This window comes from Panulirus ornatus, chromosome 69 (genome assembly GCF_036320965.1).
Source record: "Panulirus ornatus isolate Po-2019 chromosome 69, ASM3632096v1, whole genome shotgun sequence".
Taxonomy (NCBI): Eukaryota; Metazoa; Arthropoda; class Malacostraca; order Decapoda; family Palinuridae; genus Panulirus; species Panulirus ornatus.
The window spans coordinates 20,492,934-20,518,941 of record NC_092292.1 but is presented as its reverse complement, the minus strand read 5'-3'; the positions used below and the strand labels follow the sequence as shown (position 1 = coordinate 20,518,941).

The 26,008-nt window shown below is 41.9% G+C and overlaps 1 protein-coding gene across 1 annotated transcript in view; it reads right to left on the bottom strand.

The window, feature by feature from the left end:
* Positions 1-26,008, bottom strand: part of LOC139747650 (trehalase-like) — a 109,090-nt gene that overhangs the window by 44,845 nt on the left and 38,237 nt on the right. The window contains exon 2 of the mRNA XM_071660215.1: positions 1,308-1,429. Within this exon, the coding sequence (XP_071516316.1) occupies positions 1,308-1,429 (122 nt within the window). The remainder of the gene's footprint in view (positions 1-1,307; positions 1,430-26,008) is intronic.

Below are 26,008 nucleotides of genomic sequence, written 5' to 3'. Positions count from 1 at the left end.
CTGCTAGCCACATCCTCACATCTGCATTCATGTCGTTTAGTTCATTTTTTTTAATCATAAACTCTACTACCTTTTCTCTATTCATCGACAAGGTTACTGTTTACCTATAACTGCTCTGTTAATCCGCTTTACCATCGTGGATATTGTTAACCACGTTGTACCCTTTCATTCTCATTTATTCATCAATCTTTCTATCAGTTATTCATGAAGTGATTTTGCCATCTCGACTCATTCCATCAACTTTCCTATGACTTCCAGTCATCAGCTGTCCCGTCAACTACCTGGTCATCAATAGCACCTTCTTCTCGTCTAACGTCAGCATTGTCTTCAAGTTCCTCGACGAGACACAACTCCACCTCCACTGACTTGAGTCAATCCTTCTCAAGTACATCCAGAACCCTCCATGAAGAGTGCCTCACGCTCTCCTCTCGAACCTTTGTTCCTGAATCAATAATCTCCCACAGTGGTCTTGGTCGAACCACTCAGCCAGGAAGTACTTGACCGAGCCCATGATGTAAACATCACTCCCCTTGAGTCACTCATGGTCATGCCACAACGTTGACCAGTGAGCCATTCTGAGGGCGGCCTCAAGCTCTAGTTTACGTAATACTTGGGAAGCTGTCAGGCACTTCATCTACTCCATTAGTGCTGAGGAAGGGTCCTTGACGACCTGTACATCAGAGGTTCACTTCACCTCGTCAAGATAACCAGATCATGTGCTACTGGCTCCTGTATAGATGTACGTGCATCACAATCCCGCGTGACACTGCTGCCTGCAGGACATTTACTTTAAGATACGTCATGTTGCCATTCAGGTAGCTAGCTCATGCTCTGTCAGGTCCCCGGGGCTGTATGTGGAAAAAGGAAAACAGAAAATCTTGTCTATTCTTTCTATCTTTCATGTCTTTGTTTGTCTAGAATGTATCTTTACCCCTGCTAGCATTTGTTGTCACCTCCGTCCATATATTTTCCAATAAAACTGTCTGTCCATCTAATGATATATCTATCTGTCTATATATGCATATCTGTATCCACAGTTATATGAACAAACAAAAATATGGAAATCCATATATATATATATATATATATATATATATATATATATATATATATATATATATATATATATATATATATATATATATATATTTTCTGGGAAAGAATAAGATCCTCCTCACGGAACTCACAACCTTACACATCCTTCACAACATCAGCCCCTCACCAGGGAGGGTGTTGCCAAGGGTGTTGTGTGTGAACCCCTGGCTCAGGGGTTTCCCCGGAGCTGGGTGGAGGAGAGGATGCCTTACCTATCGCAGGGTGGAGGGAGGTTTTGCGCCAACACCGGCGGCACCATCACGAACATCGCCACCGCCAGCACTCCAACACTCCTCCACCACCTGGCGCGTGGTCTCTCCATCGCCAACACTACCTGCAACACAAGACACACATCATCTGAAAGGTCGCTTCTTGCGTCGCGCAATTTTATTTTCACATTGGGTTCGACCCCCACCTTATTTGTTCTGCATTTATATACCGCGTGCGTTTGTTTTTCACTTGTTTACCCCGCATGTTTGACTTACAGTATAAAGCAAAAATACACCAACAACATAGAGGACAGAACTGTGTTGTGTCGAAACCCGGAGGAAACTTTGAAATATCTGCCCAATAGAAACCTGCGGTCTCTTGCGAGGTTTCTAGTTAGTTCTCCAGATTAGATAAGAGCAGTAGGAAATATCTGTCTGAAAATCTGTCATGGAAAGAATTTTGTGAGAGGGTTTTGGACTTCGAAAATTCCACCAAGGAAAGAATGTTAAGAAAGTGTATTGAATTTCAACTGTTTTGATACGCACTTGTTCATAAAATTTGTCTAACACTATAAGTCAAGGTTTTAGAGAAGCTTCTTTTCATATTAGTCAGTTACAAATAGATATTTTAGATCAGTTTAGACATAGATGTTTTAGAAGCGTAACCAGAAATTTATTGTTTACTAGCCCGACGAAAACCCACAAGTGGGTCAGGACTGGCGACTTTAAGATTAAGGACGAAAAATTTTGAAATCAATTGTATCTTCTTATCTTCCAACAGAAACATTAGACGAACCAAATATGTATACGTTCAGATGTTGAGACATATTGTATGTACAGATACATGAGATCAGTGTAGGAACTTAGGAAAATAAGAACACACACACACACACACACACACACACACACACACACACACACACACACACACAAAAGCCAGAAGATTGGTAAGTGTGAATGTGAGATAAAGGAAAGGAGAGAGAGAGAGAGAGCAGTTCAGAACAACTTTTTGCAGCCTGTACTATGTTCTTTCATACTCTACAAACTAAAGCGTTGAGAGGTTTCTGAAACTAGAAGGTTTCTAACTTAGAAGATGGCAGGCATCTTGAACATGAACCTTGCCTTGAGTTACTCTACATCAGATAATCGAGAGTACCAACACGTTTATAGCTTACGTCTAAATAGTTATTTACCTTATTACGAGGAAGGATTTTAGTATCACCCAGAAAAAATTTCTTTAATTCATGGATGGTCTCTAATGTCGTCCAAGATGGGTTCTCTATCCTCATTCATGATAAGATTTTCCTCTAATCTTGACAAGGTTTCTATGTTGATCCATGAAAGGTTTCGAGTAGAATCTACAGATGGTTTCTACTCTGACACATGGAAGATTTTTTTTTCATATTTGACATGAGCGATTTCTTTGATCAACTATGTCTCTTCAATCGATGATTCACCTCCTTTTCTGTGGTCTAACGTTTTCTTCAACGTTTCTGCTGCCGATCGTTTGTTTACATATCTGAAATTGACGCTTTTTCATATATCTATACGTTTCTCTCGTGTCCTTACAAACCCCTTGTCCTCTCCCAATTTCCCTCGTGTCCTTAGAGAGGCCGGTGGTGGAGCCACAACGTCTGTGAATGTCCTTGGGTCACGCCTCCCGCCCACCACACAGACCTTCAGAACGGAAATATTCTCATCCAGAGATCCAAGTGTGGTCGTGTGCGTTGTCTGAGGGTGGCTGTGTTCTCTTAAGTGACTTTGTTAAGTTGCTATACAGGGATCTGTAGTCTGTTAAGATGCTATACAGGGATCTGTAGCTCTGTTAAGATGCTATACAGGGATCTGTAGCTCTGTTAAGATGCTATACAGGGATCTGTAGCTCTGTTAAGATGCTATACAGGGATCTGTAGCTCTGTTAAGATGCCATACAGGGATATGTAGCTCTGTTAAGATGCCATACAGGGATCTGTAGCTCTGTTAAGATGCCATACAGGGTGCAGGGTATCTTAGAATATAATATGCAGCATGGGGTGGCTATGTCCTTTCGTTATGCATGGTATCGCTGTAAGGTTGCTATGTAAGGCTCAGTTATACAGCTGTGTAACTGTGGTTGTTCTACATACTGACGGTGCGGTGCTCTGCTCGCCTGCTGTTGACAGTTTGCGGCGTAACATCTGTGAGTATGTGGGTGTGGCTACGTAAGGTCGCAATATACATTTGTTTGATTCCGATAGTCTATCATGTGGATATATCTGGTCCTTTACCAGAGCTGTGCGTGCTGCAATGACACTATATTCTCCCTACAGACTGTTGAGGGGTAGCGCTTACGTCACACTATGTAGGTTATAGCTCTACACGTCGTCTGTGCACGATAGTGTGACTGTTCGTTGCCCATGCACGGAGTAGCAGCTTTCTGACGTCATAATGATGTGTCCCTTTAGGTGCGCCATGCTCAATAACACGACCGTAAAGCCCTTGAGCACGACAGTGCGACCTTTGTGTACAACGGTACGAGCCTTGACCATGACGGCGTGATCCGTGATCACGTTGGCCTATGATGTGGCTCTCAAGCGGTTAGCTTGGAATACCAGATCATCATACCCAAAGGTCGTACTCCATGCTCAAGGATAGTACCCTCGTGCCCGAGGGTTTTAACAAATATTGACAAAAAACAATGCTTCTCTTACGTAGAAAAACGTCCCTTTCCCTCACACACACACACGCACACACACAAACACACCCACGCTCACACAAACGCCATAAAATAGTTTAGTTACAGAGTTACTGGAGAAAACTTGTAATCCAGGAAAATTCATAACAAATAAAAAGACAATATCCCTGCCCTATGAATGGCCACTGAATGACGTAATTTCCATGGTAACATGGGAGGCAAACACGCGTTTTCTATTGTATTGTGGTCGTTGCAGGGGAAACTATAGCATTAGCCGACGCCCATTGCATTTGTCGCAGGGAGTTACGTCCTTAACCTTAATATGAGTTTGGGCTCCTTCCAAAGCCTCGGCATAACAAGAGTGACCAGTTTTGCGCTTAACATAGTACGTGACACCCTGACAAACCTGCCTAAACCAGGAATCAAACAGGAAAACCCGGGTTGTGCAAGGTTCCACAATGACGATATGAACTAGGAAAACTATTGTCCAAGACCTCGTAAAGAGTTCCGCTAGAGTTAATGAAAAACTCTTTATACTATCTACCTTTAACATATTTCATTAATCTATCTATCTGTCTCCTTTTAGAGAGAAGGTGGTTTGGATAAGTCTAAGAAAGATGACGCTCTTAAGTGGACAAGAATGTGATCCACTTATAAGCAAAGTCCCGTAAGTGAACGACTGTAATAAGAACTGGACTTATTACGTTTCATGCTTTGAAGATACTATGTACATGCGAACAACATTTATTACTCTTTCGTTAAATATATAATGAAATTCCTTAAAAATATCTTCATTCATTAATAGTCTCCCCAAGCCCACTTGATCTGATTGCTTAGGTTTAGCAGAAGTTTACTTCTCAGAATTCATGAGAATTAGCAAAGAAAAATACAAGCAAAAAAAAAAATTTAGTCGAGGCAGAAAAAAGAAATAGAAATGAAGAGGAGAGGAGCGGAATAGATGTGAGATTAATTCAGAAATTGTCGTAAGCAATGGAAGATGGTATGATATGTAAAGAAATAAAGAGAAAGGAGTGGAATCAAGTGACGACAACAAGCCTACATACACGTCCTAGAAACAGTCATACAGTCATCAATGGAAAGGTGAGGTATAGGTAGTCAACACGTGCATCAAGAGGAGAGGGAGGTGAGGTAAAGGTAGTCGATACGTGCATCAAGAGGGGCGGGAGGTGAGGTAAAGGTAGTCAAGACGTGCATCAAGAAGGGCGGGAGGTGAGGTAAAGGTAGTCAAGACGCATCAAGGAGGGCGATAAGTAATAGAAACTCTTGTCTCGGCTCGGGAGTGTCAGGCGTGACGTTGCAGAAGACAGTAGTGTTGACTGATGCTAATGTCATAATTTGAGTGGGTGACTATAGCGCAAATACAGGAGGGAAGAACAAATAAAGATGATAACAGCGTGTAGATGACAGCTGTATGGTCTTGAAGAAGAAATGAAAAAGAATATTGAATAATATGGAGAAGAGATACTTGGGAAAAAGAGAATAACAGATAAGACAGAGTTCAAAGGAAATGTGTGATGCGGAAGGAAATTATAAAAAGACAGAAAGGACAGAATGAATGTCTCTTTTTGTTTGCTTGGAAAAAAGAGGAAAATAATCAGCGAATAATTCAAACCAATTGTGCCGAACAACTGAGAATTCATCAGGAATAATCAGCCAAGAAGTTACATAATATTGTTCCCTTTAACCAATTAAACTTAAACCAAACAATATTGGTGTGCCTCATCTTAGCTAATGAGGGAGGGCAGGTCACATCTCCGGGGTGACAAGTGTGATGCAAACCCCTGTTTCTTGCTGACGGAGCCAGGCCAGGGAAGATCTGGTCATATCCTAATCAGGAGCCTCAAACTGGGACAAGGGCCTTGGAAAATGGTCTGACGTCACTGCTTTTAGAAAGATTTCATCGTGTTCAGAGTAAAAGTAATCGAAGTTCAAACTCCGTTGATGAAAGGTTATGGAAGGAGAAGCAATATTACTTCCTGGTAATAGTTTATATTTTCCAGATTTTGAGCACACAGAACATGCAAATTATATCCAGACTGGCTACCGTTTCGAACAAGTATGAGATCCGATACTTAGTAAATCTAATACTTCTTCCCCAAAACTTGTCCAAAATTCAGATTTAAAACTTGTACAAGTATTCAGTCGAGTTTTAAACAAATCGCAATCAATTTGAATCCATTTCCTGGTAGCAATATGTTGCAGTATTCACTGTATGTATTACCGACGAAGAATGATCAAGACTTTGTGTAGACTTCGATGTGTGTTGATAACATAAAGAGAACTGTCACCTTAGCTTTGCCTCCCTAGAAACCGGATTCTATGAGTCTAGAGAACCCAAAACCATTCCCTAGATGAGGAGCGTATCTTGGATAATCACATGTTTGCCAAATGGCGTCCTAGCTACGTCTCTTCGTTGTATATCAACTGACTGTTATATTTCTCTCTTGTGTCTCGCCTGATGATATGACTATTATACGAAAGTGCAATTGGGAACTTATCGTGTTTCATTTTCCTCGTGGATTCAGGAATATACTTGATCACGCGCAAAATTGTGATCCTTTCCAGTATATATATATATATATATATATATGTATATATATATATATATATATATATATATATATATATATATATATATATATATATATGTGTGTGTGTGTGTGTGTATGAAATAAATCAAAATTACGTAGTATCACCATGTCTGACTCACCAGCTCTTGTCACGCGCTCCTTGTCAAGCTCCGTGACGTCACGGCATACGTCATGCCACACCCTACTCTCCGCCAATCAGCGTAAGGGGAAGTCTTAACCTCGGTACAGTATCTGGATTTCCTCACCAAAGACAGCTTACTCAAGGCTCTGTTTTTAGATGATACAAAGCCTGTTATTCTCAGAAAAAAAGAAAATTAGCATTCATTCCATTTTTTCCCCGGTCTTGATAACACCTTTGGTCAATGCGTTGCACAAGAATGGTTCTAAAATTCTTGAAGAGCGAACTTTTGTGTTACATTACGAAAGACAAAAACAACAATCACATCGAATAAAAACTTATAGATTTTACCCAAAGAATTCCCCTGGTTTTCATTTTCTGACTCATATTAACAGTAGAACCTCCATATGTAAATATACTGCAAACCTGAGGTAGTCAATAGGTACAGAAGTATATTTCAGAGGAATACCATTTAACTGAACCAAACGTTCGCTCCCAGCGCAAGTCTTCCACACCCGCAGATGTAAACAATAATAGCGACTGTGTCCTCGGGGATTAATCTAGCCACTGTATCTCGTCAACAGGGGTTCGGATCCGTCCATAATCTGATTGGCTCAACACCTCCAGTGGATGAGGTAATACTCCTGAAGCAATAAAGAAAACTGGTTTAAACCTTCGAGTTACTAGAGAGCTTGGGATAAGTGGATAAATCATTTACTTGCTGGTGAGTCTATGTGACACCTGAAAGTAAATGATTAGGTGTTGCTCAGTCTTGAACGTCGAGGAGGAAAATATTTTTTTCACATGAGTCACGATGACCGGGAGCAACGGAAGGAGTTGTAGACGCACCTAAGTATTTACGTTATCCTCCTCAGCGAGGGACAGCGTCGTCCTCAGAAGGTGAGACCCAGTGGCTACTGAGATCCCTGAGTTGACGCTGTGAGGGTGGGCGTCCTCTCACCACAGCCTGTTAATATAGGAGCGCTGACCCGATTATTCCAGGTGAAGGCAAGATATAATTGCTAGAGTCCTGCCAGGCGCTGGGAGGGAGAGCTGGGAGTGATCTCTTCCAGGCACTGGGAGGGAGAACTGGGAGTGAGAAAGGATAGGTTGACGTGTGGACTAACATATATATATATATATATATATATATATATATATATATATATATATATATATATATATATATTATAGCCATTATCTGTCAGCACTTACTCTTGTATTTGTTGATGTTATCACCTGCTTTGTCACTATTATCATTTTGATAATACCTTACAGTGGTTCCGTGGGCTTCTCTCTGTCCCCACACCACGGTCTGGGACCAAGCTCATTTTTTACTGAACCAAAATTGCTGCAATTATTATAATCATGAGGCACAAGTATGATATTCTCATAACATGACATTCAGAATTAGTATTTGAGTAATATGTAAAGAGCAAGTGTGATGACTGCACTGTGAGTGTATTAGTAATAATGATAGTAATGATAATGATAGTATTATTCTTGTACTATTATCATTGTCGTTATCATTATCATTGTCATTATTATCATTAGTCATTATTATTATCATCATCATTATTTTCATTATTGCCCTTTAGATTCGCAAACAATACCAGCATAACTTCGCTAATTTCTCACTTCCCTGCGACATACCAAACTACTGCGCATTGTATAACTCCCTCCTGACGCTTGCACTGAATTTATAACAGACGCCACCAGGAGGCGCTTGTCAGGTCAGCTCTGGTACCAGGCTGTAGACAGACGTCGTATACAGTCTACATTATTGCATTCGCGTTTGCGCGAACACAAGGGAACGAAAAGAAATTTAGCCTACATCAAAAGCGGAAGTTTAATCGATATTAAGTTGACAAAATATTTCTTACCTGTCTATAACGCTATGAAAGCTTAAGAGTTTTACATATGTGAATATCTTATTACTTTTTTCTTAAACAACCACCTATGGCAGGTAAACACAGCGTCAAGGAATCTATCACTGGAGCGAGAATATATGCAGCAATATTCCCTCAGGGAATTTTGGCGCGCGGCCATGCATTGATGCTGTCCCGTACAGTCCAACGGGTGGGATAGTGGGAGGAGAAGAGGAGAGAGGGCTGGGAGACTGTTGTGATGTGCGGGATTTTACTGTTACAGTTAACATTCACCTCGGGTCATCATCCTTGCTGTGTCATCACCATCACCAGCCAGCACTCCCATCAACCCTCACCATCACGATTCATCACTATCATGAACCATCGCCATCACTCATCACTACCATCATCACTATCATGAACCATCACCATCACCCATCACTACCATCATCACTATCATGAACCATCACCATCACTCATCACTACCATCATCACTATCATGAACCATCACCATCACTCATCACTACCATCATCACTATCATGAACCATCACCATCACTCATCACTACCATCATCACTATCATGAACCATCACCATCACGCATCACTACCATCATCACTATCATGAACCATCACCATCACTCATCACTACCATCATCACTATCATGAACCATCACTCATCACTACCATCATCACTATCATGAACCATCACCATCACTCATCACTACCATCATCTCTCACCACCAGTCACCACACTAGGTGAGGGCAAGCTCAACACCGCCTACTACTCACCTCGGCTCAGAGAAGGACGGGGCGAGGGCGGAAGGAGGGAGGGAAAGATAATGGGAGGGAAGAAAAACAGAGAAGGAAACAGGGATATATAAATGATAGGGGGAGAAGAAAGAAAAAATAGATGGAGGAAAGAAGGGAGTGATAGATAGATAGATACATAGATAGATAGATAGACAGACAGACAGGTGGAGGAACCGGAGGATGGATACTAAACCTGGCCACATCTGACCTCTTCACTCTCACTCGCCATAAGTAAAAGAAAGAAAAAAATAGTTCCACATCGTCGCTTCAGACGTCGGGAGGGGATGACGTCTCAAAATATCTCCCACAATCCAGAACTGTCGCCCGAGACGTCTTCTTCCCCACGTCCTATGAAAATCCAGGGAGATTTACGTTTGCCAGGAGCTCTGTAAGGGACGCTCGGCCAAATAAACAGACGGAAATAAAAACGCGACCTTTTGTAAATCCATCCAGCGTCTACTACCATCCCACACTCTGTTGAAACGTGACCCGTCCATGTTCGTCTGGTCTCCTTCAGATCAACCACAACACAAACAGGACTACGCATCTATTCAGTGTTTTCCTCAATGGTCGTTATCATATCAAAAAGAATTGAGACTTTATTACGTAGCACGAATGAGGTATAATGATATCTTTCATCTTTGATAGGTTTTTATACATCATGAAGCATATTGCTAAAAGATAGAAAATAGGGAAAAAAATTCCCTAACTTTCAGATCTGTAAGCGACGCGTGAGGGATTTGTTACGGATCCTCAAGATCGGTGGTTGGATTTAAGGTCAGTGCAGCAGAAACTAACAACTACATTCCAGAATGTGAATGGTTTACAGCCTTTAATAGAGCCTTTAACTTATATCAACGTCAATGTTTATGGACAATGATAAACATCTATACTTTCACACGAATATAATTTTGTAGAACACGTTTTATTGTTTTTTTTTTTGCATTGCTTACAAACGCATATACATGTGCTTGTACATATTACACAATACACACATCCATGAAGAAGAGACTAGAACACTACACATACACACGGGCCGACCTGTGCCAGTAATGGCAACCAGAGACCAGGTGTAAACTGTGTCCTCGTAACACATAGATAAAGATAAACACACACACACACACACACACACACACACACACACACACACACACGTGTTCGCATGCATCGGCAACAATATAGAGCATTGGTTTACCTAATAAATTATATGTAAATAAAACTATTATTATTTATAACAGGAACGCTCGGAAAAATTTCCACATGGACACCATCGCTGGCATTGCCAACACAGGAGTTTCCGGCTAATGACCACTCCCTGTGGCAACTAATTTTATGCTACAATGAAATGTTGTTTGTACGAATCCTGTTGATATTTATGGCAACAAGGATAACAAAGCCCGTTTTATATGGGATTTATCTGTAGAGAGACTACTGTGTTGAGTGGGACGTTGTGGTGTGTGTGGTGGTGTGGGACGTTGTGGTGTGTGTGGTGGTGGTGTGGTGATCGTGGTGGGTGAGGTAGATCTGGTGATGCGGTGGATATGGTAATGTTGTTGTGGTAATACATAGTGAGGCTCTCCCGTCCAAATGAACTATGGTTCCGCTCTTATATCTGAGACCATAGGCAATCACCAGACGTACCGAATTCTTCTTAATTGTTTTAATATTCTACTAAGACTCTCGGATTCGCATATATTCACTTATGTAAAAGGATTCAGGTTCGTTTCCGTTGTGATGGGTATTAGAATGTTCGTCTTTTATTGGGGTAGGTTCAAAGACATACATCCTTTCTATGACCGAAGGATATCGATGTAGATATCCGTTGAAATCTGTGCTAATGTCTTCCTACACATATTGCCTCACTCCCACGTTACCCCTCTTCCTACGTTACACCCCCTCTCTATGTTGACCCCTTCCCACGTAACCAAATGCCTATCCCTACAGTGACCCATTTCAGTATCGTGACATCAGCGCACACATTAGTCACCGAGATCTCGTTTCCCTTACCGATATGCTCTCTCTCTCTCTCTCTCTCTCTCTCTCTCTCTCTCTCTCTCTCTCTCTCTCTCTCTCTCTCTCTCTCTCTCTCTCTCTCTCTCTCTCTCTCTCTCTCTCAGCAGAAGAATTCCCTGGAAATTATCATAGCATCATGAAGACATCCTCACGGCCTTATTACAGCTTCCAGAAGATCTAATTCCCATTAATTCCGTGTCGCCGTCTCGAGATTCAACATTGCCTGATTTATTCCATGGGCCATCTGCCTGCCTCCACATCGTCTTATCTGGGTTCCGCTCACAGGCGGGGATAAGGTCTTTGAAAATGTTGAGATTAATGCTACGGGGGGGTAATCTTGCTGGATATGTCGCATGATACAGCTTGGTAATAGTAGGTGGTTATGAGACCCTCTTTATGTACAGAACGTGTCTCAAAGTTTACAGAACTGGGGCTCTTTCCTACGACTACTACTACTACTACTACTACTACTACTACTCTCTCTCTCTCTCTCTCTCTCTCTCTCTCTCTCTCTCTCTCTCTCTCTCTCTCTCTCTCTCTTCGTTTCTTTCTTCCGTTCTCTCGGTACACCACTGAACGTCTTTACTAGGATAAGAATGGAGTCAGAATTCCTTTCCCATCCACTCCTCCACCTCCTTCTCCTCCTCTTCTTTTCTTATTCCTTTTTTTCGACATCTTCCTCCTCCTTTTATGATTTCCACACGTAAAGAAATTGCCAGAGGTAGGAGTATTCAGACAGGACTGGTAGTTGAGGCAAGATCTTATAAAAGAACCCTAGAATGACAATAGGAATAGATTTATCTGCTTGTCACAGTGTTAAACTGCTGGGCCGTGAGGACATACCTGTATAGGTGGCACGGTGATGGTAGTGATGGTGGTAGTGGTGATGGTGATGGTAGACATGGTGACTGATAGTCACTGCTGTGACGACGATCGTGATGGGTGGGAAGGGTGATGGTAATGGTGATGATAGTTCAAAGGATGATGATGGTGGTGATAACAAAACTGGGAAGGATTGGAGGCGTTGATGATGGTGATGGTGATGGTAGTAGATGGTGATGATAGTGATAGTGTCGTAGATAGTGATGAAGATGAGAAGGAAGTATGCAATATAGAGTAACGACGACGGTGGGAGACACAACACTGATGAGTGATACCATGACACTAGGAAAGATGTGAGTGATGATGATGGAAGAAAATAGGACGAAAAGAAGAAGAAAACAGATCATCAAGACCAACAAAAGAATAAGAAGGAAGACATGTAAGAAGTCGTTACCATAAACGATAAAATCACTGTGAAAATAAAAGCGAAGAAGAATAAATGGGAGAAGCTAAACATGAGAGGAAATATGATAAGACAAGCAACAAAAGCTATATCTGTCTCAAAGAAGGAAACAAAATCTGGATAGAGTCATACAATCTATAGGGAAAATCAGGGAATATCCATTGCTTGTAGGTTTTCCCTGGTTGATGTCCCTAGTTCCCGCTCGTCAGGGAATTTAAGCCCCCCACAATGCCAATACTGAGGTCGCACATTTTCCCCGTGTCAGCTGAAAGTCTGATAAGGCCTCACATATTCACAAAATTCTTCTACGTCTCCCCCTAGTGTTATCTGTCTCCATCACGGCATTTCCTTCGGTTTTGATATTTCTTATATATTACTATGATGTTGTTCCAAAAGCCATTTTCTACAGGTAAGGAGAAATACGCTAAGTTTAGCTGTTCCATGTCATAGTGTGAGAAGCAAAGCTTTGCTGTACTCGTCACTCCCTCGAGCGTTAAAGAAGCATCATACTCTGTAGACATTCTAATTTCATACATTCGCTAACAAGAACCGATATCATCAGTTCAAAATAAAGCTATTCTAACATCTTAGATGAAGCTATTGTATTCTGACATCCTAAATGAAGCTATTGTTTCGTAATGTCTGTTGTAAATATATTGTATTGTGATGTCTGTAATACAGCTATCATACTTGCTGATAAGGTTTTTATATGACTACAATGTCCTGAGGCTAATATGCATGTTAATGATACTTTCAGAGGTAAGATCATCACATATAAAAAATTATACAGAAATCTTAGAAAATGAAAATAGAAAATGCATATAAAAGAAAAAGAAAAATACTTTCTTAGATCTTTTCCCATATGTGCATGGCATTCTTAATACATATATGCTAACTTCAAAATAATGAACGAGCTTTCCTGCTTTCCTGGAAATGTGACGAAAATATTGTTGATATTCTTGCAAAGAATATCCAGAAATAACGCCTCAGGAATATCCTCAATGGCGTGGAATAAAAAACAAGGTATACCACTTGTCGGACACAATGGTAAGAAGGGTGAAACGCCACACCCTGCAGCCGGAAATTTGATCTGTATAATAATAATGCTTGCCTCAGTACCTTGTCACGTCCTTCCTTCCCTGCTCTGGCCAGGAACATGGCACAGAGAATGTAGAGGGTTAACAAGGCCACAATGGAAGCAAGGAAAGAAAACAAGAAAAGAAAACAAGGAAGATGGTAATGATGATGGTCATTGTGGAGAGAGAGAGAGAGAGAGAGAGAGAGAGAGAGAGAGAGAGAGATAGTTGCAGCTTCGCATAAATGTACTGTGATATATAGCTGAACAATAATATCTCACGCCACAAAAAGTGCTGCTGAAGGTTGGAAAGTGTTGTTGGAGTTCGGGAGGTGGTAGTGTTGGAGGCTGAGTGGTGTCCATGCCAACAGTATGTTGGAGAGCTGATGACTTAGACGTAAATCACAGCCCTGAGAGGTAATGTTAAGGACCCGGAAGTGGATGGCATGAGTATTCAAGTTGCGCTTCATGTTGTAAGGTAATGTTAGAGTCTCGGTCGGGTTGTGGTGAAGTTCGGAAAGTTGTGTTGGAGTCTTGAGAGTCTTCAGGATGGAGTCGAGAAGCTACAGGAGGCTTGGTGGTGGTGGTGGTCATGGTAGTGGAGAAGGTAGTGATCTTGGGAGTCGGGCCACAGAGGTGGGTGAGGTTGGTGGTGGTGTTTGTTATGATGGTGCTGTTGCTGGTGGTGGGGTGGAAATAGTGGTGTTGTAGGTCAGGTCGTGGAGGTCGGTGAGGCTGCCAAGATAGCGTGGAGTTATTGACAGGTGTCAAGGGGCCAAGACAGCAACACCACATGACACAAACCAACCCATTTCCTTCAAGTAAATATTGTCAAGAAACTAACTTGATATTGATTATCATTCGCAAACTACTTGCGAATAATTTTTCAAGAAACTAACGAGCTCCAATTCTGTCTGAATTATACAGAGAACAGCTAAAGCCAGTCTGTACTGTGACACAAATAAAAGCAAAAGAAAAATGCAAACGTTTGAACTATCGGAAGCTGTTGGTGAGGGGCACAGCCGGGCCCACACGTAGAATAAACGTCTCGCCTTACAGTTCAGTATACTCAAGAAAATGTAGCATGATATACCTCATGTGACGATATGATATATCACAGTTTGTAGCTGAGTATGGAAAGAATAAATCCGAAATGATAATCGACGACCTTAGAGAACAGATAGTAGGAGCGTAATTCCGAAAACGAGAAAATAGATCACATTAGTGAAACACATGAAAAGATTTGTGGTTCGTATTTCATACCAAGAGGGACGCATATTGCACCGTACCACGAGTAATGCCTCTAGAATATAGTTAGAATAGAAAGAATAAACTTTAGAAATTGAAAAACATAAATCACCAATTAGAGTTCCAGGATGCCATTGAAGAAAATCAGACACCATAATACGAGAGATGTGTTTACATGCAACAATAATACGAGAGATATGTTTACATGCGTCACAAGCTTTAAAACTGTCGACATTACCCAGAGGCATTCCGATGACTTCATTTCCCAATACACGAAGATTATCTGTGTCGTCAGTAAACACAAATATAAGCTAATCTCTGCCTGATATTTGGTTATTTCTTCATGAAAATTGTGACTCTAAATATGGCTCCATAGCCGTCCCAGCAGCAGACGCTTGTTTACACAAGACCTTTCGTGTGTCGTCGTCAGCTGGCCTCACAAAAGGGGTTTCATGGCGGGGTCGATACCTGACGGAAAGGTGACGTCGGAATCTCTAGCACCTTTGCTTGAGTTTGGGAAGAGGAGGAGGAGGAGAAGAAGGAGGAAGAAGCAGAGAAGAATGTTTTGAAGTGAGGCGAAGGAGGCAGGGCAAGGTGGTCTGAAGCCTGGTGGGGAAGTTGTAATGAAGTGGCGTCGAGAGACGGGGCTACAGGCACGCGCCCCGGGAAGTATCTGAAGGCTGGCAGGGATTTTGGGGCAGGGTTGTGACTGGGTGGGGGGGAGAGGGAATCAACTCCCTGCCCCTCGGGCGCTGCTGGCAAGCATGAGGAAGATAAGGGAAACGTGGAGGAGATGAGATGACCTCATGATAGGAAGCAGGAGATAGGCAGGGGAACGAATGATAGGAAGAAATAGCTATGAAGATAGTGAAACAGAGGTCATGTGAGGTCAGGTGTGTGATGGAAGATGTGGGTGGCGTCCCATGAGGGCAGGTGTAGGACAGAAGGGTTGGAAGGGTTGGATGGAAGGGTTGGGAAGGAGAAAAATTGGTGACAGGTGACAAGAGATGGTGATGATCAGAGATGACAGAAATGGAAAGGAAAGTGAATGTAGTGAAGTGTGGTTGTACCTGATGCAAGGGACTCCCTGTTATCTCCCTCCAGGAAAATTTGCCATAAGACAGAGCTTGAGAGAAAGAGACGGAAGAGAGAGAATGACAGGGAGAGAAAGGGATTCGCACTCACATATTCTTACATGTTAGTGTACATTAATGTAATCATTAAAGGCAATCAACTTTGTCCTGATTTGCAAGCAAAGTTGGAAAATTATACTCCAATGGAATTTCTGATTTCTTGTATAGATATTTACAAGTGAAGATCAGCGGATACTCCTGTGTCACCTACACAGCTCCAGAGAAACAAGACCAACACCACACACAGGAGGCGGCCCCCGCCACCCGCTCCACTCGAGCCAACCTTACCGACCCGTGCACAAACCCACAGAAGACCACATACAGAAGCTATGGTGGCTGTAGTGGGAGGGATAGTGGTTGTGATGTTAGTGGTAGGGGATAGTGGTGCAAGTGTCACTGGCTTTGGTGTTAGTGGAAGGGTTAGTGGGGCTCGTGTTCGTAGGGACGATAGCGATGTTGGCGAGGGAGGGGAGTTATACAAGTAAGATTAAATAAATGATTCGTAAAGAAGGTAAAGTGAATAATGGTGGGACTAATTTTTCTGTGGGAGAGGGGAATGAGGCAAGGCACAAGGAAGAGGGTAGTGAGAGAGGAGAGTGAGGCAAAGGACGAGGGGAGGGTTGTGAGAGAGGAGAGTGAGGCAGGCAAGAAGGGAAACATGACACGAGGCACGACTGGCAGAGGGAGGAGAAAAAATTAAGGAGTAGAGGGAGAGTTTATATTTCATCTCATCAATAACTCTCTCTGTAAAAAAAAAACTGTGCTCTGACAACGCCTTTAACAAAGTCTTTAAGAATATACCACAAATTTTTTGCGTCTCGTCAGCTGAGGTAATATTGATCTTAAGAACTAAATTGTCTTTTAAAAATCACAGAGGCATCGAGATGTTTATGGACGGTGACATACATCCTTCATATCATCGAAATCATTATGGTTAAGGGACCCGGAATCATAGTGGTCTAAACTGAAAAAAGAATTCCCTGCAAACTACTTTGAATCAAAGTATAATTCGGGCACATGGAAAAGTATTGAGAATATATATTGGGAGGATTACATGTATAAACTTTTATATTTCTCTCCTGGGAAGAGGTCGACAGGAATACTACCCGTGTACCCACTGAACATCTGGGAAGAGGTCGACAGGAATACTACCTCTGTACCCACTGAACATCTGGGAAGAGGTCGACAGGAATACTACCCGTGTACCCACTGAACATCTGGGAAGAGGTCGACAGGAATACTACCCGTGTACCCACTGAACATCTGGGAAGAGGTCGACAGGAATACTACCCGTGTACCCACTGAACATCTGGGAAGAGGTCGACAGGAATACTACCCGTGTACCCACTGAACATCTGGGAAGAGGTCGACAGGAATACTACCCGTGTACCCACTGAACATCTGGGAAGAGGTCGACAGGAATACTACCCGTGTACCCACTGAACATTGTATGTGGTGACTTAACACATGGCGGGAGTGGGGGCAAACTAGGATCCCTACCTTCATTTATCTTCACTTACTCGAGACAGGACGAGAATATAGAGCCCAACGAGGGATTGTCCTTGTAGGTTTAGAATGTGTTGTCTGAATGTGTTTGGCTGTGACCATGACGAAAAAGAAGGAAGAGATATACCAAGTTTTATGTTTGAGGAGAAAAACCTGGATCTTCTGGCCCTCAGGGGAGATAAGTTTAAGGGAAAGAGGTAGCTTGGATCAGAAATATTCAGAGGGTCAAGTCTGGGGTTAGCGAGAAGGGAAGAGCGTAAGAAAGGATGGCACTCCTGACGAGGGAGGAGCTGTGTTACCGTAGTGAAGAATGTAAAGAAGTTGATTTATGATTAATGTGGGTCTCCACCACACTCTTCACCACAGCCCTCACCCCAGCCCCTATCCACAGCCTTCACAACAGCCCTTACCATAGCCCTTGTCCCAGTCCCCAACAATAACCATCACCATAACTCTTACCACAGCCCCCACTATAGCCCTCTACCCAACCCCCATCCCAGCCCCCAACCCCAATCTCCGTCCCAGTTCCCACTAAACACCTATCCCTGCCCCCAGCCCAGTCCCTATCCTAGCCCCATACCCAACCCTTACCCTAACCATTGCCCTTGCCCCCACTCCAAACTTGTCCTCAATCCTTACGTTAGTCTCCTCCCCAGCCCTCAACCTAGCCCTCAAAAAAGATAAAATATCCCGAGTTTCCCGCAAACACATATATGAAAAGTAAATACAAACTCGTGGGCGAAAGCCAGTCCTAACCCACGGAGTATGTTGTGGCTGAAAGCAATAACTTCAGACTACAGACTTTCGACCTAAGTGCACCGTGGAGAGGAGGCCGCCTTGAGCTGGCCCCTTCCGGCTCGGTCCTGAGCGAGCCAGGAGCAGGGGTCCCACTGGACCTTCATCCCAAAGGAATAAATTAGGGGAAAGCAAACTTGTGTCTCCCTACGAGAGAAAAGATGAACCTTTGTGTGAGTTGTACCTGGGGAGGAGGGTGTGTCTCGGGCGGTGGTGAGGGGCAGGGGGTGTCTAGCGTGCTGGGAAGGGGTACTTGAGTGCCTTAGGTGACTGTCTTTCGTCTCAGGAGCTGCTTGAATAAGATGGGTCAGTCACGTAAGACGCGACCTCGGAATCTTCATTGTTTTAACTCTTTCCTGACGAATGTTAGTCTGGATGGAAGCGTCAGCCACAACGTAACCTTAGTTGCGTCATCCGTCGCGTAACTTGTGTTACGTTAGCTGTCAGGTAGTTTTTTTTTTTTTCGGCCGGTGGTCAGATAGCCTATGTTGTATCAGCTGTGTGGCATTGCATGTTGCGTCGACCCTCACGTAGTCTGTGTTGCATCAGCCGTTAATACGTCTCTGTTCTGTCAGCCGCCACCAAGTCTCCGCTGCGTCCGCCGTCAGGGAGTTTGTCGTGTAGGTCGACACGTATCCTCCAGTGCGTCAGCTGCCACCAAGACCGTCACATCAACTGTTCAGACATGTGGTGTATCATCCGCCCAGGCACTTGGATTACATCATCCGTGCACACCTGCACGACCCACCTGAACATAAAAGCTATTTGTCTGTTAACCTGCTTGAGTGTAGTATGTCTATATTACAGGACGATCGAGGAGTGTAGCTAATGCTGGGTACAATGAGCGTGACTTGCAGTACCATGACACCACATAGTCATCATGAAATAATCTAAAACGAAAAAAGAAATGAGTTAAAATCAAAACTTTATGTAAAGTTTAAAAAGTAAAAGTGATGTGGCTAGAACTTACACATCATACTGAATTCTTTTAACAAAACTGTGAAAATTTACCTTTAGCAAAAAAGTTAATATCTTACCATAGCGGATCTTAATGACTATTAGTTTGGTAAGTCTTGCTTACGTTAAGCTCGGCTTATTTCGGTTAAGTCTAGGATACATAAGATAGATTTGCTTGGGTTTGGTTAGGTATAATCTTAGGACAACCTCACGAAGGACCATTTCAACTTGGATCAACAAAGTAATCGACTCGATAGTCGTGTAAGTGTGGGCGTGAGAGCAGCACAGGGAGGGCTGCTGGCTCCTACCACAGTCTTTCTGGTAATCCCCAATGATCCCGCCACAGCTCTGAGAATGAGCTGGACGATTCGTTTCTAACGTTAGTGAGTTAAATTTTATTGTTTGGCTGTGAAAGAAGATTAACTTCACCGGTGAATCGGTAAGCTCCATATATATATATATATATATATATATATATATATATATATATATATATATATATATATATATATATATATATATATATCGAAGAGAAACTTGTAGGAACAGAGCAGACACTGGCCAGAGTTAGCAAAACAAAGAATATCTAGCATTTCTTTATGTTAGCTGAAACGGCACGGGCAACTGAGGCCCTAATTATAGGCCATCTCATTAATGATATAAATATGCATATCCTAGCCTAAGTCAGGTACCCATATGAACGACCAAACCCCTAGCTGTGGATGAACAGCTAGGTTAACTGTGGACCGACTGCTACAACCAGGAATCGAACCTATACGCTCGACCCTGAGCGGCCTGTGAACGTCACGGTCAGGAACGCTAACTGCTACACCACGGTTCATCAACATTTTAGCAAGATGAAGATTTATGAAAAGGTTAATCTGTTATCATGAATGATCATAAGTAATGTGGGAAGAAATCGACCCAAGGGAAAGAAAACGTGAGAGGGAGTGAACACCTGGGAAGTATAAACGCGGGTCGAGACGACCGCCGAGGAAGGTGCAATATTTTCCCTCACTCCGGCCGCCACTCCCGGAATTGGTCACCCACAACCACTTCCTTCCTCATTCTTACTCCAGCTATTCCAGTCTCAGCCATTCCTCCCTCAAACCCACATAATTCCTTTTATGACTTATTCCAGATTCAACCACTGGAACCATTCCGTTTGGATCATTTTTTTCCCCTCTAATGTGTCGTGTTTTATTTACATTAATTCCTCACTGTCAGCCCTTCCTGAGACGGATTTAATTTCTTCGACTCCATTATTCATTTTCTTAATTGTTTTGCTTAACAAGTTTAGATAAACAAGACGAGACTAATGTAATAGATTCAGTACATTTTGGCCAACAGCAGACTTTACTCTGAGATGCACAGAACATACGGAACACAGAACATGGAACACGGAACACCTGATATCCTACAGAAAGTAGCTTGTATTCTATGGGTGATGACACATATCCCGGTCTCACAGGGATGGTGTGAATAAAGAAATATTTACAGTTTTTACACACACACACACACACACACACACACACACACATAATAATGATATATGTATGATAATAATGATAATAATAATGCCCTCCAACAGCTAGGACTCAAACCCAGGACCTTTTCCGCGGTAGTTGGGAACGCTAACCGCCCGGCTATGATAGTCGGACCCTTACGAGTTTGGTCCCACAGCTCGAAGAGATAAAATATCGGATAGTATTCTTGAGTTGAAGTATTGCTCCCTGGTGATGCAAGAGTTATCGTCCTCAAGGGGTTCGATTCCCTCTTCGACCATTTGCTGTTTCTGAGATACTATATCATGTGTTGGTGTTAAATCTCTATACGTCTTGTGTGATTCAATCCTCCTCTACTGTATAATGTTCGTAGGTCTTTCTTAGTGTGCAGGAAGCTTACGAATGTTCCTGAAATGTGTGATATTCTGTGATCCTCTTCGTGCTCTTTCATTCATGGATGATTACTGAGTAAATCCTTCCGTTACATGAGCTGAAATCTTCTCATGGTGCGGGTAATTACCCCAGACCTTTCACACGACGGTACATTAATTTTTGAACGTTCTGGGTTTCTTTTTTAATCCTTCGTGATACTATGAATTAATCCATTATGGTGTCACACACAGGTAATCCATCCACACTGTACATACTGTTTAATCCTTTGGCATTGGGAGACCATTAAAGATTGATTCAGTAATAAATAGATAACAAATTCTCTACTCATTGTTTTATCCTGAGTCCTGAATACCTTGTATATCTTTTTTTTTTTTTTGAATTTCCTTTACTTTTCTTTTCTTCTCTTTTCGTTCTTTTTTTCCTACATTAACTTGGCCCGGTCAAGCGGTTGTCGCCAGAGGCCAACAGCCTCTTGGTCAGTGGCCTAGGAAAGCTCGTCTCTCGTCCACTGAACTCGGACTCTCCAAGTCCCTCTCAAGTTCAGGGGGGAGGGGACGTACTGGGGCTAGGAGGAGTCCTGGGTGGAGGAGGACAAGGCTCGAGACCGGAAGGGAATGGGTAGTGATGACGCCATTCCTCTTGCGTTGTTCAAGTCCTGTTACCCTCTTAAGGTTACCAAGTGTTGAATTGCGATACGTCATTACAGGTGTGTGTGTATGTGTGTGTGTCATTACTGTCTGTGTTTTATGGGGGGAGTTTTATACTTATGTACTATGTAGTCTCACCTCCATGTAGACTCATGTTGTTTGTAGACTCATGCCAAATGTTCCACTCACGTCACATGTCCCACATATAATCATCCTTCGCACAGACTTCTGTTCCATGTAGGTTTCTGTTCTTTATAGACTCATGTTCCATTTCAACTCATCTTCCATGTAGAATCATGTTCAATGTAAACTCATGCTCCGTGTGAACTCCTTTTGTGTTTAACATAATGATAACCTTCTAGAGTCTCTAATAATATCTTATCTCGACAGTGCTTAAAACAAAATATCAATGCGGAAAGAAATTGAAAATGGGAAAGATGTTCTTCTCTTATTCATGTATATAAAACTGTGTAATCATTTTTGTTTTTCCTCTACTTGTATTTGCCAAGAACAGTGTTCGCTAATACTGACGAGATTAGAATATAAGAATACCTCTGATATTCTTATCATCATTCTTCCTTATCTGTCATATACATAAAATGCTTTCTGTATGTCCCCAGTTCCGTGTGACAGGTCGTAAGGCTGTGAGACTTATGAAGTACGATTAATGTCTGGCTTATTCAGGCGTGGAATACACACACGGGGAAGAATACAATGCCTGAGGTTATGTATATCATGGTCAGAACTTTTTATGTCTGGGAAGGTCTTCATATGTGTATGTTTTGTATACTTGTGTGTGTATGTGTGTGTATACATATGTGTGTGATCATGTGCTTATATATGAATGTGTGTGTGTGTGTGTGTGTGTGTGTGTGTGTGTGTGTGTGTGTGTGTGTGTGTGTGTGTCCAGGAGGAGTAGCGCTGCCCCATGCCTGACCTTCCCCCTCCCCTTGTGCTACAATACCTTCTAGTCGATAAAAAGCCCCCTCCCACCCTTCAACCCTCAGTCTTCCCTTGTAATTGAAGTGATACACAACACTCGAGGCGTGAGAGAGAGAGAGAGAGAGAGAGAGAGAGAGAGAGAGAGAGAGAGAGAGAGAGAGAGAGAGAGAGGTGGACGCTGTTCCTTGACACCTCCTACTGTCATTCACAATTCTACGCACTTCCTTGGCCCCTAGTGACATCATTCGCAATCCTGGGTCCAGCCATATGCCTCTACTGACATCATTCCTCATTCTGTGTCCCTCCTTGAACGTATACATAACCGAACAACTTTGTGTTCTCTTCTTCGTCAAAGATAAAAACCTTTTTTCTCTTGGAACGATTCAATATTTTTTCTGCATTTCATCTTCAGGAGCAGAACAAACACTGCTTGATATACGAGACGTTCCAAGTGCCTTTGACGAGCCATTTGTTGCTGATTGCCCAAGCATGAGATGATGGGCAGAGCACTGAGCCAGTAACCTGTGTGCCTTCTGTGTAGGCTGATTGCTGATTGGCGAATTGTTCATTAGTATCTAATTGCTCATGGAAATTCACGACTGTTAATCAAAGCCCAGACCATTCCCATCCCGCTCCGACCTTCTCTTTCTACATCATGAAAAGTGACGAACTCTGTTCCTAGGGCTGAAGGACGTGTATGAATGTGTATTATATATATATATATATATATATATATATATATATATATATATATATATATATATATATATATATATATATATATATATTATATACATATATGGGTATATGTAGATATTACATATTTGTTTATCAGTCTCAGTTTCTGTCAATATGTATATGTGTATGTGTGTATGATACTCTACGAATATGATTATTGCCAGAAACATTTTATCTGAGACGAGACTAAATGAAGCTATTTCGAAAGCCCACCAATATCCGTGCCTTCCTCACGGCCATACCCGAGCTGAGGGTAAGCAGACCATCATCTTCCATCACTACACTGACCACGACAGAGAATTTACCCATGTAAACATTCCTATATCTGCTACTTCATTATGTCTTCCTTGTTCCCTTCTTTTCCTCGCTCGAATTACTCCTTCCCTTTAGCGTAGGCTATATATACATTTCTTCATAATTATATGCATCAGCGATACATATATGAATATGCATGTCTATGCACTATGAATGAACACAGTCGCTTATGTATGAACATGCATATTTTTTTCCCGTTCTGCAGAAGTCCTAAATATTCCAGACAGCAGACGCAGCTGCCAGCCTAGGTCACAGTCCAATGAATACACCATTGTGTAGTCACACACACACAGAATACATTATAGATTTTTTCCCTACGTTACCCATCAACTCGGCCTCTGCGGAGAGCAAACTGACTAAGGTTATCCATGTAAGTATAATGAAGGAGAGTTTCACATTATACATCTTCAATATGTTCCATACTTTCACCTCACCCGCTCGTATAAGACGGTGCTTACACACACACACACACACACACACACAACACACACAGACACACACACACACACACACACACACACGCACACAAACGCACATATCTTTCTTTCATACATATTCGCAATTTCCCGCTTCAGCGAGGTAGCGTTAAGGACAGAGGACTGAGCCTTAGAGCGAATATCCTCATATATATATATATATATATATATATATATATATATATATATATATATATATATATATATATATATATATATATATATATGAGGAGCATTAACAAGAGCTGCAGCAAGACTTCAAGAGTTTTCATTAATCACTGATGAGTTAATTAATTATGGCAGGGAGTTGGATGGCTCTTTTAATGACTTACCTTTAACATGAAGTTTGCCCACCAGATTACTCTCGTGCTAACATTTGATCTGACAACTGATGAAGACCTCAACTTTGTGTTGAAAGGAATACTTATCATGCTAATTGTGAACACTTCATTGAAAACATGAAGCTTTATATATCAAATGATGATTTAAGCAATAGCACTGTATAGAAGATTATCATTATTATCATTATCATTTCTTCATCTTCATGATTATAATTAATTTTGCTAGTATTCTTGACATCATCGTTGATATTATTATTATTTTCGTTATCATTATCATTAGCAGTAGTAGTAGTAGTAATAGTAGTAGTAGTAGTGATAGTGGTATCAGTAACAAAGAAGTAATAGTAATATAATCACTCTATTCATTTATCTAAACAATGCTATCATCAGTCATTACAATCAACGTTAAGGTCCCAAATCCTAAGCATCTCCACACATGAACGCATCAAGGCCCCATAACCTCCCACTCTTCTCACAGTTCCGAAATCACTGTAAAGATCTCAGCACACATTGACCCAGGCAGCATCAGAACTAATTCCCACCCCAGTATCTCATAATTCCCACCTCGGGATCTCATAATTCCCACCCCAGTATCTCATAATTCCCACCCCAGTATCTCATAATTCCCACCTCGGGATCTCATAATTCCCACCCCAGTATCTCATAATTCCACCAACCCCATCAGAACTTATCACTCGGAATATTGAAACGACCCATAGCGTATATCACGAGCCAAGATCCCTTACCGCCACTGTTTCAAAATCAGTGTCTCGTATATCTCCTCCCGCGACGCAAGACGTATCGTATCTCCTCCCGCGACGCAAGACGTATCGTATCTTAGTTTCAAAACGGCCGTAAGTTCCAAAAATCAACGCCAGTATCTGATATACAAAGTCTCGAGGCAAACACGCCATATTTTAGCATCAAGCTTCCTGTCATACAAGGATTACAAAATTAGCGTCACTTTCATATATATATATATATATATATATATATATATATATATATATATATATATATATATATATATATATATATATGGCACGTGAAGGCATGCACCCCAACCTTCCATATACGTGGCATTTGAAGGCATCCATAGCATATAAAGGCATACATCTCATCATGTATATTTTCAAGAATTCCCGCCAGAAACGTGAGGAATCCTATCACATATTCTGGATCCCACTACAGGTACAGTGCCATTCATAATATCAAAATCAACTTGAATACATTTGCCCCACGTGAGATCCTA